The 14,566-nt window shown below is 40.7% G+C and overlaps 1 protein-coding gene across 3 annotated transcripts in view; it reads right to left on the reverse strand.

Annotated features, from left to right (window-relative positions):
* Positions 1-565: 565 nt before the first annotated feature.
* The window catches only part of ZNF804A (zinc finger protein 804A), a 155,783-nt gene continuing 141,782 nt past the window's right edge, over positions 566-14,566 (reverse strand). For all 3 annotated transcript variants that reach the window (XM_039555316.1, XM_039555315.1, XM_010413473.4), the window contains 2 exons: positions 11,337-11,467; positions 566-9,001 (listed from right to left, as the gene is read on the reverse strand). In XM_039555316.1, coding sequence (XP_039411250.1) covers positions 5,713-9,001; positions 11,337-11,467 — 3,420 coding nt within the window. In that variant the 3' untranslated portion in view covers positions 566-5,712. The remainder of the gene's footprint in view (positions 9,002-11,336; positions 11,468-14,566) is intronic.

Here is a 14,566-nt window from a genome sequence, read left to right on the forward strand (position 1 = left end):
TCCACAAGTAAAAAGCATGATTTAGGCACTGTCCAATTCAGTTTTCCTCCTTTCAGCATCTCCTACAGTGATGGCTTCAGCAGGCATTATTGACACAAGAGGAGAGATTGGATTTCACTGTCATTCTTGCCAGCACTCCAGTGACATAAAAGCCATTTATAGAAGAGTCTGTGACATGCAAGAAGGTTGGGGGTCAAATTACGTAGGCTGTTAAATCTGAGTCACATTGCAAGAAAAAATTTGGACCTGAGCTGGGCTTCACTTTCTTTGTATTCACAGTAGTCCAAATATATTCATTTAAATGAATCTCCTAATTCTTCCTGCAGGTTTCACTGGATTAAATCGAGATAAGAGTGCACTGGAAGTGTAAGATTTTTCCTTATGACATGTAGGATTTTGAATGTCCAATACTTGCTCCTTCTCACCCATGAGAAAGGTACACAGGTCCTACCCAGCTGATCTAAAACCAAGTATTTTCAAAAGTATTTTCCTGTTTGCTGGTTCTTTTGAAGAAAAAAAATTCCCTTTTAAAGTCTTATTCATAGCAAACAAACACCACTTCTGATTTAAGAGTAATCATCTTTAATTCTCATAAACAATACCGTATTCATCATGGGTTCACATTTGAAGCTTATTTATGTTTTTTTCTACATGGAGTTGCACATTTTGATCTTATCTCAGCAAAAACAAAGACTCCTGATACATTATTTTACCTGCATATTGTATTAATGTAGTCCCACTTACTAAAATTTCTAAGTGAGCCTGAACAGATAGAAAATCCAATATTCCAATGAACAGTTTTTCTCTTTGGTATTAGTCTAGAAGGTGCATGTATGTGTTTCAAACCACTGATGATCCAGAACAGAAATTTTAAAGATTTAACTTTATGGTCATTAATTATATAAAAAACTTGACAACAAAGGAGGTAGAAGACTGATTAAAAATTGATTCATTGTCCTTTACTGGATTGTGCCCTTCATCATACCTTATGAAATTATTATTCAACTGAAAGCAGCAAGTATTAGGCAGTTTTAATAAATAAAGAGGCCTAATGCTACAGGTCAAAATAAATCCTCTGTAACACTAATGGCAAAGCTTCCTTAGAGTCCATTGGTTTCAGAAATTCACTAACAGGTCAGAATTTAGACTCAGGGTAGAAATTCTCCCAACCTTTTATAATACCCATAAAATAAAACAGAAGCTTGAAGCAAAAATAAGATGTCTTAGAATTCATAAAGTTGGTACACTAATTATTGCAGATGAAAGTAATAAAATAGCCTGGTTCATTTCATAAATAGGCAAATTCCAATAAACTCTGATAATCTTAGTCACAGAGAAAGAGAAAAAGAGAAAACTTTAGAATGTTCCTGAAGAGGAGAAGGGAGGACGTAATGTACAAAACCATGCCTGCTGCAAATACTAAATCAAAGTGATCTATGAAATAACATACACATTTAGATAGTCAGTCATGTTAATTTAAAAATATCTCATGATCTTTATACAGTAAAAATGTCTTTACTTTCAATAAAGAGAGTTAATATAGCACTGTAATATTTTACAACTGGTAGGCATATTGCATAAATGTGTGCACTGCTACACATACACAAGCCTTTCGGCAATGTACAGTAATTGGAGAGCAGAAAATGAATGTATGGAGTTCAGAACATGTAGACTCTGAGCACCGCAGCAAAATACCCATCAGATTAAAATTTACCACCTTACAAACAAGGAACTGTCTTCAAAATACATTCATGTGGTCATAACGTATTGCCTTAATTTGGGGGAGTTAACAAAACCCTTGGCATTGTGATTTTCGGTGGTTACAAGCCAAAGCCAAAAGCAGTACATTAATCTACACCAAGGAAGTATCTGAACAAATATATTTAAAGCTGTATTTTAACTGCAGCATATCAAGTTAATATTATCATAACAGAAAACATGTAATTTGAAGGAAAAGCAGAGTTACACAAAATAAACTTGTCAGAAAAATTATAGCCATTTGATCTGTTGTATTAGTAGCACATCATCATGTACAAGAATAAAGAGAAGTGGATGTTCCAATAGCCTTTTAAAGCTTCATTTCAATACCGTACCCAAAGGACTCTTTTACAAGTGCCAAAAGTTGACCAGCTAATGAAAAGTTAACATTGCAGGTAAAGAAGACATTGCTTCATAACCATTTCATTGTTGTTTGATTAAACTGAAAGGTAAAAACATTCTCATACAATAATCCTCCACACAAAGTGTTTCTTTTACCAATGTCTGTGACCGGCACTTTCTCCGTGAGCCACAACTCATTGCTTACTCCTGCAGAACCTGAAATCTGGTCATTTCTCCCCAGCAATAAACAGCTTGAGTAGCTTCTAGCTTGTGAACGAAACCGAATGAACAATCTGATTCTTTGCATGTATTGGTAGCATTTTAAAATTGCTGTGTACTTACAGACACAAGAGACACAAGACAAAAGCCCAGTTACTCCAAACTGTCCCTCACAACGTGAGACAGTTACGTTCCTCAATGCCCAAGAGCTCCTCTGGACCATTATTTTATAGCTCATGTTACCTGAGAAATGGAACATCCCCAAGAAGGCCAGTCTGGGCAGGCTGCAACTTCCTAAGGACCAAAATAAAGATATTCTTCTCATCTCAATGGAACAGCATAACTTTTCAGGTAGTTCTCTGCAGAGCTGGTCTGGGAAATCACAAAATCTCTAACCTCACTTAGGGTTAGATCTGAAGGTCTAATTCTTGCCCTTTGGGAGCAACGCTTTTACTGCTTGCACTAGGAAGAAACCCCAATAAATTCTAAATTTGGCAAAGTGGCCAGGAGCATAGACACACTAGATTTGTGCAAATTTTTAAATTCAGAAGTAAATTACTTAGATTTAAGGAATTGGGTAGAATTTATTTAGAATTATAAAAATTCAATTATTTAGCACTTTCAATAGTTTTTGTTTATAAATTACACTACCAATTTATGGAATAAAAAATATACATTTAATCTAAAATACCAGATAAAACATACAAAAGCAGAACTACCCTTATATAACTTACTAGAAGTTATGTATTTAATAATAAAACAGAAACTCAAAAGAATATTTCAGTAGGTAATTTAATTTAGTGTGTTCAATTTGAAACTTAACTTGTGGTTTATTTTTATACTGCTTTTGCTTTTACATATGAAGTCACATATACAAACAGTTCTAGCATTAAAGGCAATACCATATTAGAAAATTATTACATTTTATGGTTATTAGTCTTTTATTTTAAATAGTTTATACACTATTGAACAGCAATTACAGTAGATAATAAAGAATTGTGCAATGTCTTAAAACTGTTTAACAACTTAATATAGAAAAAATAATTTAAATTGTAAGGAAAAAGTAGAATTCAAAGTTGCTGGAACATTTTGGTGAAAAAATGTGGACTTCCAAGTTCATAGACGGGAGTTTCCAATGAACATTGCAACTGAAAATTTTAAATTGGGCATTTTTAATCTCCTGCCAGAACGTGCAACCATATTTGTCCTAAGTGGATTCTTTTTCTTTTTTTCTTAATGTACTTCTCTATGATGAGATGGATTTTGTCTTTGATGGGACAGTGCAACCCAGGGCACTGTCTGTGCTGCCTCCCACTGAGGACGGCAGAAGTGCAGAAGCCAGTACATGTCACCCAAGGGACCCAAGTCACCCAGGACAACCCTCCCGCTTCCAACGGAGATTCCTGTGCTCAGCGACAGGATGTAGTAGAGACAAACACCTTACACAGGCATACTCTTGAAACAAAGGAGTATAAAGTCACTTATTCCTGTATTTTTTAGGTACCACATAAATAGAAGCGGGCATCCACCTGAAGTTAGAACTAGAGAAAATATACCTTCCTTCTGGCATTAGAGGGGTGGGTGCTCAGCAACATCCCACGCCCTGCTGCAGCCTCAGGCGGGGGATCCGGGCACTCTCCAGAACCTGGCTGCTCACCTGCTCTTTCTCATCAGCTTTTTGCTTATTAACATAGTTTAGCCCTTTGCAACTGCACAACATGGAAAGCTCACATCCCTTGAGCAGGTGACTCTATAATCAGAGTGGCAAGATGTTGTTTGCCATAGTTTTAATGTAATATTATACTAAAACTTGCAATATTGATACAGGTAAGTTCTAATGCTATCAATGCAGAAAATAAGATCCAGATATATTTGTTGTAGGATATAGCATTACTTTGCAAATGGTTAACGCATGTAGCTATTAATATGCCATGTATATTAATAATACTTAAAATTCACTATTCTTTCAGTTCAACTTTATATGATTTTATTATAGTATATAAAAAGGTGAAAAGAAGTAATTAATTGAGAGAGCTATCACCTACCTTTTATTATGGAGGGCCTACTTATAGCACTAACCTTCATGCTGCAAATCTGTGGCTTCACTCACATAACACTTCATTTTAACCCAAAGGGATGGTTCTATCTCAGAATGACTTCTGCTTTTATTCTGGACTATCGCAGGCATGGGTCTGATACACCTTATACTAAAGCAAACGAGATTTCACCTCACTAAAGCTTGAAAAAGAACCTTGACAGCAATAAAAAGGCTGCAGAGGTAGGGAGAAGTCTCTGAAATACAGTTAGAAACAATGGCAGTATATTATTAATTCATCTCTATTCTGTTGTTATTCTACTTCTTTAGCGAAATGCTGGAGGAAGTAGTGGGGTGAAGAGGTAAGAATTCGTATCAAACTCTGGTGGATTTCCTGACCTCCCCCTCATCCTCCTGTGTTCTTGCTGCCTTCACACACTGCCCAGCAGCAAGGAGCTCCCTCCAACAGATTTGTGGACCATCAGAGAAACTGCTCAGGGGAACCAAGGCTCTACCCTTCTGCTACAAGCAATATTCCCTCGAAGCCAAACTGCTGTCAATATTATCCTTTCTTCCCCTTCCATCACCAGCATTATATTTGTTACATTGTCTTTCTGTGGTTTAGTATAAAAGGGATCAGCTCCACCAGTCAGCAGTTTGTGCACATAGTACAAGTAGGCAAAATTTGTCACGGTGACATCAAGCCGCTAACACAAACACATCTATTACCCTTTCTCTCTGGCTTGGTGAGACAGCTGCACTCAAGGTATTGGCCTCTGAGCCTCCCTAATAAATCACTGACATGTAGGAAACCTGGTTATCCTAACATAGCAGGGGCAGAGGATGCTATTCAGCTGCAGAACAACATGGAAGAACAACATCCATGAGGCTTATAATGAAAGATTTTTGATATACTTAAGTAGTTAACAAAAATTTATTGCAAGAGATATTTGTCACTAGATTTACAGTTTCAGAGAACATAGTACAAAACATAGTGCATCAGCTTTGTCTAAACATTAAATAGGTGCAAATACACAAAGATAAAAAACCAAAAAGTGAATACTTTACAACATAAGTTATAGAACTATAAATATATTTTATATACATTATACATATTCTAAGACATGATTTTCACATATATATAGTTCGTAATTAGTATCAGACTATTCAGTGCTTTAGTAATAGTATAGGTCTGAACTTGCCATGAATGTTTGTTGCATCATTATACGTACAGTAAATGCTTCCCACGGAATGAGAAATTTTAACCAGTTTAGTTCACAGAACCACTTTGCAAAGCTTGAGGGAACTGTAGAAACAGCAGGACGGTTTAGCTGAACGCTCCTTCCTCCACTCCTGTCCTAAAAGAGCGGCTGCAGGGGGATGACAGCCGGGTGCGGGGCCAGCAGGGACGGGAAGACGGTGTGCGGCAGCGGGGGAAAGGCCAGCGGGACGGGGTGCAGGACCGAGGGCGGCAGCAGCGGCAGGTGCGGCGGGGCGACAAAGGCTGCGTGGCCGCCCGGGCAGAGCCGCGGTCCTACCGGCAGATGAGGTAAAGGCGCTCTGGAAAGAGCCGGGACCTGCGAGAGGAACTGCTGGTGGGGCTGGAGAACCTTGAGCGCGCCGGCGGCAGCGTGCTGCTGCAGGATGGTGTGGTGGATGGTGGTCACCGAGGTAGAGCACAGCGGCGGCTGCAGCGGCAAGGGCGGCAGCGGCGAGCCCGGGGGCTGCATCGCCGGCGGGGCGAACGCGAACTTCACTTTGCTGGACAGCACGTTCTGCGGCACGATCTGCTGATACGCCTCCGATGGGAGCTCTTTGAACTTCTCGTGGTTATCAGGAGGGAATATCAGCGTCTGATCGGGCAGGGGGAAGGGGGCTATTAACTGCTCGGTAGTTAGAAAGGTGTGACTGTTTACTTGTGCTTCTTTGAATGGCAAGGGCGGGGGGCTGCTAAATATGCCAGGATTACACTGCACCCATTCACCGGCTACCTCACCCATTTTCTCATGCGGTAGAGACTCGGCCAATTCATAATGGCAAAGATAGGATTTAGGAGGAGCATGTTCCAAGTGCCTGTTGGGGACGGGAATTTTGTAACGAGCTTGATTTTCACGACTGTTGACATTTTCTTTTTTCTTTGCCTCTTGGGGAAGATCCTGCTTGGCAGCAGCTGCTGGAGCAGTGTGGTCAGGAGCAGAAGCAGCAGAACTTGTGATGACATCAGGAAGCATGGCCGGTGCGCTCTCCATCACTGCACACGCCATCAGTTTATCATCTTCCAGCACCTGTGGGCCAGCAGTTTCTAGAGGCGCCTTGCTTTCCTCCAGCTCCATTGTTTCATCCCTATCTTTTGCATCATCATCTTTGGGATCTGCATTAGTTTCCTCTAGATCGTCTTGAGTCAATAGGTCCCCCAAAATATTTAATGTAGAATTTGCAGAATTTTCTTTGGAAGGTTCAGAGGTCTCACTTTTTGCATTCCTGTCAAGGAAAACATGATGGATTCTAGTTTTCCTTCTCCTGTGTTTCCCTTTTGCCTTGTGATATGTACCTAAAGCATGTACTTGCCTTAGACATTCCTCTGCTGATAATGTCTGTCCACATGAACTTTCATCCGAGGAAGAAGAGTAGGTGTGCTGCCTCCGCTTGCGGTGGGGTTTCTCAGGCTCTTCTGTCAGAACACTGTAACCTCTCTTTATGGGCTGGTTTTGGCTCAGCCCCTTCTCCTCACTGCATTGTCCTAAACATTTATGCTCTGGGTTATAGCTTGACCTCCTGCCTTTCCAGCTACAGCACGTTTTAGAGTGCCTTAGGCTGTGCCTCCTGGAACTCGTAGTCAGCTGCTTTGCCTGCCTTCGGGAGCTTGCTTTGCTCTTTCTGTGTGGTCCTTTACAACCATGGTGTTGGCCACTATTTTTTGCACTCCAAAAGTCACACCAGCCTCTGTCCCAGTGTATGTGATCTGATGCAGACATGACTCTCTTAGGACCATTTTCAATGCCAAATTTTCGATGTGACTGCAGTACCTCACTCGCAGTTAACCAGATATTCCCTGCATCATGTCTGCACTTCTCTGAATTATTTTGGAGGTGCTGATATTTATTTTCATCTCTGTAAGTAACTTCTTTTTCGGTTACTGGAGACATCTCCATTTCCGGTACTGTTGTGTCCCCACAGTGATGATAATGACAATGACATAATTTTCTTCTCCTTTTACTTTTTCTGCCTCTGTGAAGCCATTTTTCATGGCCTTCTTTGATCCAGACTTTGTTGTATTTCTCATCTATCACAGTGTTTTGTTGTAAGGGGTTTTGAGACATGTGATACTTTTCTATTTTTCTAATCGTGAACGACTCATCCAAGGACACTTTGTTTTGATTTTTTGCAAGGTCACAATTTCTGAAGAGGGAAACATCACTTAATAGGGGTATTGTATAGTTGCACACATTTTTCTTCACTTCTACTTCATAACCACCACACTCTGAAGTAGGTTTATTTGTAAAATCCGAGACCAAGACATGGTGAGATTCAGTTTTATGGTTCAAATGAGGTATGTTTGGTTGATGCTTGGGCTTTTCTTGGCTGTCGCTTGCTCTTGATGACTTAAAATCAAAATATAAAGGATTACAGCTATACGAAATTGATGGGTCTGTACTTGTGTAAATTAACATTTCTGATGGCCACTGAAGAATATTTGATCCGTATTTGCTAAGAACAGGAACGAAGGGTTGACAGGGTCTCTTGTACATGTCCGGTTTGCTTTTTGGGGCTCCACTACCTTCTTCAGATGGTGCTGGAACTACTGCATCTGCCCCCAGGTTTTTTATTTCAGTTTCATTTGCAGATGGATCACTGTTCCCGTCATTATAGTTCTCCTCCGCAACATCCTGCAGAGAAGAACAATCCTCCACAAGTTCCTGCACAGGAGCTCTGCTAGCCTGCAGCTCATGCCCACTGCCATCCAGGGGCAGGACCTGAGCACTGTCTGCAGCCAGGGGCAGTGTTTGGTGCCCCAAGTCGGCTGCACTTACATCCACACTGTGGCTATCCGTGTCCAAGGACACCGGATGCTTTGAGTGGGACATGGCAGGAGTTAGAGCGGGACTCTCCAGCACCCCGCTTTCCTCACTAGATGGCTCTTTTGACTCCTGAGATTCAGGAGCTTCTGCTGTGTCTGTGCATTTTTCCACCAGTGGGTGAAAACAGTTGTGTTTCTCCTCAGGGCATACAACTATTTCGGCTGCTGAAGGAGACTGAAGGTTACATGTTTCTGGAACAAACCTACTCCTTCTGCTAAATCCATGCTCCATGGAGGTTTCGTCATTAAACTCATAGAAAACGGCAGCTGAAGACTCCAGTTTGACTGCTGCTTTCTTAGGAAAAGCAAAGGAGAACCCAACTCTGTGTCCTTGAGCTCCTTGAACCTGATCTCCGCATTTATTAGTGTCGGATTGAGGACTACCTGCATCTCCAGGAGAGGAAGAAACAACAGAAGCAACGTCTTTGCAATTCTGGGCATCGTGCATTAATGTACAGCTGAAATTCTGGCTTTTGGTAGAATCTATGGCGGCACTTTTGGGGGAATCATTGCAATCATCTTGCACAGTCACTGTAGTGGATTTGAACATAGGGCCACTTCCAGGAGCACTAGGAAGGAAAATAAAACTTTGAGTCAATACCTTTCAGAGGATTGCTGACAGAAATTGGTACATGGGTAATTAGAATTGGTAATTACATTGGTACTTAAGGGAGTTTTTTAAGGAAAGAGGAAGACTCTGTGGATATGTGCATTTAGACTATGAAAAAATGCCATCTTTTATGATAAAGATCAGTTATCCAGTACTAAAAAAAAAAGAGTAAATATTATGCCCCTGGCTCGTTCATGTGAAGTCATCAGCTGAAGGACTAACATTCCTACAAAGTAGTTAAGTTTCTGTAGACAGGCTGGCTGGCCAAAGAGACTGTCTCCACAGAAATCTTGCTTCTCCGCCCAGCAGACCACCACGGTTACAACACTATTACTACAGATAGCAGTTTTACATTCCTTCATGTTACAAAATATATTGAAACAGAGTGCTTCATAGAGCACTTCCCCCTTAGTCATCATTCCAGTGACTGCTGCTCTGCCCACAGGCAATTGCCCAGCAGCCCCCATCCTATTTGTGTGCACAAACCAAACCATCGCCATCTCAGCAATTTCTTTCATGGAAAAATAAAACTGGGGAGAGCATTTCAGCTGACAGAAGTAAAGTAAGTGATTCATCCCTCTTGAGAAAAAATTTATCACTGTCTACTTCTGTTCTTCGTTTCATGTCCTCTTCCCATCTGTTCTATTTGACTTAGTAGGAAGCAAGGAGAAGAGCAAAAAGTGTTTAAGCTGCCAATTTTCCAGGAGCCACAGAAACTGCTCAGCACTAGGAGTAATGGGCCTATGTTAAAACCATTTGTTTGCTTGTTTTAGCCAAATCACTCTGTGCTACAGTGCAGAGCAATACTCGCTGATGAGCCATTGGTAGAACTTGCAAGGGTCATTTAGGAACCCAAGAAGCGCCAAAAATAATGACTTTACCCTATCAGATCTAGAAATTAAGGTAGAGGTTTTATGAGAAAGGAATTCCTCATGAGAATTCCTGCCTTGCCCAGTTTTTTACAATTTTGAAATACATATTAAACCCCCACACAAATCCTTTCTTCCACAGAATAAAATGGTGACTTCAACAAAACAAGCCTACAAAGTGCCAGTTTAAAAAAATCCTGTGTCTGTCTATATCACACCTCTAAGGATGCAAAGTGGTAGTAAATGACAATTATGAAACAGATAAATTAAGCTCAGATAGAAATTTTCCTTCACGAACTAGCAGAAGGATATTTTAAAAAACCCCAAACAATCCAGAAACAACAAAAGCTTGCAAAATCTGTGCTTCACTAGCATGGAAAAAGGGAAACAGTAAGTTCCTCTTTCCTCTTTCTCAGGAAATATGCAAAATTCAGATTTTGGAGCATGTTTAGGGGGAATGATATCTAATATACTCAAGTATAAAATATGGACAGTTAAAACACTCATGGAGGAGAGAGTCTCCACATGAGTTATAAAAAATTAGGTGTCGTGTTGCTCCCATCAAACAGACCCTGCAACATTCATGTCCCATGCACCTGATCATTCAGACTTTGCTTCAGCATGCTGCCCACCACCCAAACTAGGGACAAAGAGACTATTTCTGAACAAGAGCTGCAGCTTGGTTGGACTTCTCTGTTAGTTCATCTGGGGAGGCGAAGGCTGAAAAAAGAGAAAACATTTGCACTTGAGCATCTACATTTTTTCTCTCTTTTTTTTCTTCCGAGATTACACTGTGACAAGTACATATATTTTCAGTGGCTTATCAGTGTCAGAACTGTGTCATATTTTGATAATTCAGTCACAACTAGCAAGCTCAATATTAATTTCAACAGCTTGCCTAGACACAATACTAAAATGTATGAGTTGCAAGGAGTCACTTTTGCAGAGGGAGGTAAACACTGCTGAGCAGGGGAAAATGAGCACTTACCTTTTAATAAAAAAAAATCCAGCTATTGAGATTTAAAGCTAGGTTTCTGGATGTTTTCCCAGGCGAGCATTTTGAAAACTAAATCGCAGAGATCTGTTACATCCTAGAGAGACAGACTGTGTTCCTCACCTCATCAATGAAGTAGTGTCAGCCTGCAAATGCATGACCTAGTTCACTCAGCTTTCAACCAAAGTGCCTGGTTTTATGAAATATATATGAAACACATCTTTTTTTAAACTAAAAAAATGTGTCATTTTAGCTCAGCTGAAAAAGCAATGCTTAACGTTCATTCCTGCACACAGTGTGAATCAAATACTGTGCACAGAATGCTTCCAAAATGCCCTAGAAACGTGTGTGTGGCTACAGCCAAGGGTCTTCTGCGTCCCACAGCACCAGCTAACAGCTTATTTTTTCTGTTTGAGCAGCTATGGACTTACCACGTTCTCTCTTTCCTTAGCTCAGCTAGCTTGTGTAAACGTTGAAGGGCTTTCTCCTGTTTTCTTTCATCTTTCCGTGACTTAGATGCTACATTTCGAGCAAACTCCCTCTGTTTCAGTTCCTTCAGTCTCTGCAAGAAACAGCGACATAATGCACGTAAAAACCCCTGGGATGAGAAACATTTATAATGACAGTTGCTTTCTGCTAAGTGCTCACAGCACAAACTATTCTGAACCTAACCATTCAACAAATTTAAGGATTTCAAGGGAATAACCAAAATACCTAGAGGTGCTAGAGATAGGTTAGCCAGGCTATAGACAACCTAGCAAATTTTACTGTAGCTTTTGTGATGATGTAGACTAGCCTCAGTAGGATGACGCAAAGTTCACCCAGAATTTTGGTCATGACTCCTCCCCAAAACATTCCCCACAGCATAAATGCTTTTTGAGATATCAATAAAAAATGAGACCACTCCAGGTATTTTTCTGCAAAGCCTCTCAAAAGCCTTCTGACCACCCCTATTATATTAAATCTGGAATTTTTCTGCCCAAGATGCTGGGCATGGCATTTGTCACTGCTGCTCTGCGGAAGGTCCCTGTCAGTTCTCCTCTCCAGCTTACCAAGGTCCCTCTGGACCTGCCCTGCCATGTTATCAGCATGCCAACACCTGCAAAGCTCCTGAGAGCTCCTGTCCTGCCACCCCAGTCATTATTAGAGAAGTTAAAAGGGCCTGACCCAGCAGGGATCTCCAGGGGATGTTAACAGACAGAGAAATCCTGTCTTTTGAAATGGGGAGATTGTCCCATTGAAGGAGCCTGTGTTTTCTGCTCTCACCGGTGTCTGACACAGCAGTCAAGCAGATACTGAGGTGCAATCCAAGATCGCATTTGATTTTATCCCCAGACTACTTCTTTGGAGGGAAATGAAAGTGCTCAGCTCTGAGTCTCCAAATAAAAAGGGAATATTTTCTGTATATCACAGAGGGACAATATGCAGGGACCTCACTAGTTCTTCATGTCAGCAAAATGTATTCCAGTCCCAAACCCCCATGGTCCTCAGTGTGTCCCTGATTATGGCTCACAGTCTGATGACATCATCTTACAAAACCATAATCTCACAATTCTGGGAAGAACCCAGTAATTTGCCACCCCCTTTTAGTGTCCACAGCTAATGACTGGCCATGAACAGGGGCCACAGTGATTTGTAAAAGCAAAAACTCTAACTTCAAATTGTTTGAGGGGTATTCAGATCTTTTGTTACCACTGGAGGCACACATAATAGATACACAGAACGGAGTTTGCAAAACATTGTCAGCAGAGTCCTCCTGCTCCTTCTCAATTCTTTTATTTCACGTCTTTTGTGAATTTTCCTTTCCCCTATTCACAGAAAAATACCTCACACATATTGTCACCCCCTTCTTCCCTGAGAGGGTGGTCAGTCACTCAGGCTCCACAGGGAAGTGGCCACAGCACCAAACCTGCCAACAGCTGAGGGACCATCTGGCTCTTGGTGACACATGGCTTAGTTTTAGGTGGTTCTGCAAGGGGCAGGCAGTTGGACTCCATGATCCTTATGAGTCCAACCCAGCTTGAGATATTCTAAAATTCAGTCACACACTGAATTAGTCTTTGCCATTTTGGGTGATGGTAACACTACTTGGGCAGTCCATTCAATGCCAAGAAATAAATACAGAGAAACATGCAGAGAAAAACTTGCAGAAAAATGAGTGAGTACCATGCTCTATTTTCAAGTTTTGCATTCTTTTTCAAATGCCTGGATATCCTTGATAGATGGAGAAAAATAATCTGAAATGTAATCACTTCTTCCACCATTTATATTTTCTAAATATCAACATTTTCTACTTATAAAAATTTGCTTTATTGTGCTAATACAGTATAAGTCTATAAGCACACTCAAAACTAGAGGTATGATATCTTTTTTCCCAGAAAAGAATGCTTGAAATGTGAAGCATCTTTGTTGAACATATCTTACCCCTGTGCACTCCTGTTTTCCTAAAGATAGCATGATACTGACCCTGCTTCCTACCAGCCACTCATGAACCCTGAAGTATTTAGTTTCATAGGCAACTTCTGAGTGCTCAAAACACAAGAGAAGGGATGAAGTTTGCTCCTTCCCCTCCCCACCTCCAGCCCTTGGCCCTTAAAGAAAGGATTTCATTGCATTTTGCAGAGCTAATATTTTTTCAGGATTTTTTTCCCCTCCAGTGCTAAGGAAAGAGGTAAGTGATAAGTAAGGGAACAAAAGGAAGATAATAGGGTGCTGTCTCACATGGTTAAAAAGGAGCAGCTGAGGTGTATACAAAACCATAATCACCTCCCAGCTGCAGTACTTTTCTGCAATTACTGGGATGATTATAATTAGTGCTTTGAGTCTGACCAGAATTTGAACCCTTTAGTCTTACTGCTGCAAGTTAAAAGAACTCCACACTTGTTCTCAATTTTTAAGTAATTAAATTGTTCTCCTTGGATAGCCATACAAGTAGGTGTGGCACAAGTTTTTTGCACACAGCCATTGCCTGCTCTTCTCTATGGGAGAGCTCCTGGTCGCAGAGCCCCCCTTCTGTCAGACCTCCTGGTAGACACACCCTCTCTTTCCTGTACAGAAAACTGGTCATAGCAGAAAATAAATAACTTACACAATGGGTTTTTTCTTCTCACAACTGGTATCTCAGTCTTTTTCATGGAGCGCTTAACAATCTGCAAAGATTATACCTTGGCAACTCCTGAGGTCTTTATTGTGCAAATGCATGTCTAAGTGGAATTCCTCCTAGTTCTAAACAAGATATGCACCTGCTGTTTCAAACAAATGCTATTTCCTTTAAATCAAAGATCACCTAAATGAGTGACTGTCCCCTCCAGTTTTTATTTTTCTGATACTGTAGTTATTTTCTACTTTGTTTTTTTTGCCATGTGATGAAATATCATCACCGGCATTCCCTTACTGCACTTAGTCACGCTTGGGATTGCTGGCACTACATTTATGCTGCCCTTAGTTGCAAATTGTTGGTTTTACTTGAGTTATGCAAATGAAAATGAGATATTACCCAATCATACCATTAGTTCATGCATTCTTAGCATCAGAAGGACCCCCCCTAAAGTTGTTCAAAGTAAATAGCAGCAATAGAAAAGTGTGACTTGTTCCTAAAAAACATCTTCTTCTTATCATCTTTCTGCCTTTTCATGTGGCAGAGCTGTTCGCTAATGCTAAC

This window comes from Corvus cornix, chromosome 7, assembly GCF_000738735.6.
Source record: "Corvus cornix cornix isolate S_Up_H32 chromosome 7, ASM73873v5, whole genome shotgun sequence".
In the NCBI taxonomy this organism is placed as follows: Eukaryota; Metazoa; Chordata; class Aves; order Passeriformes; family Corvidae; genus Corvus; species Corvus cornix.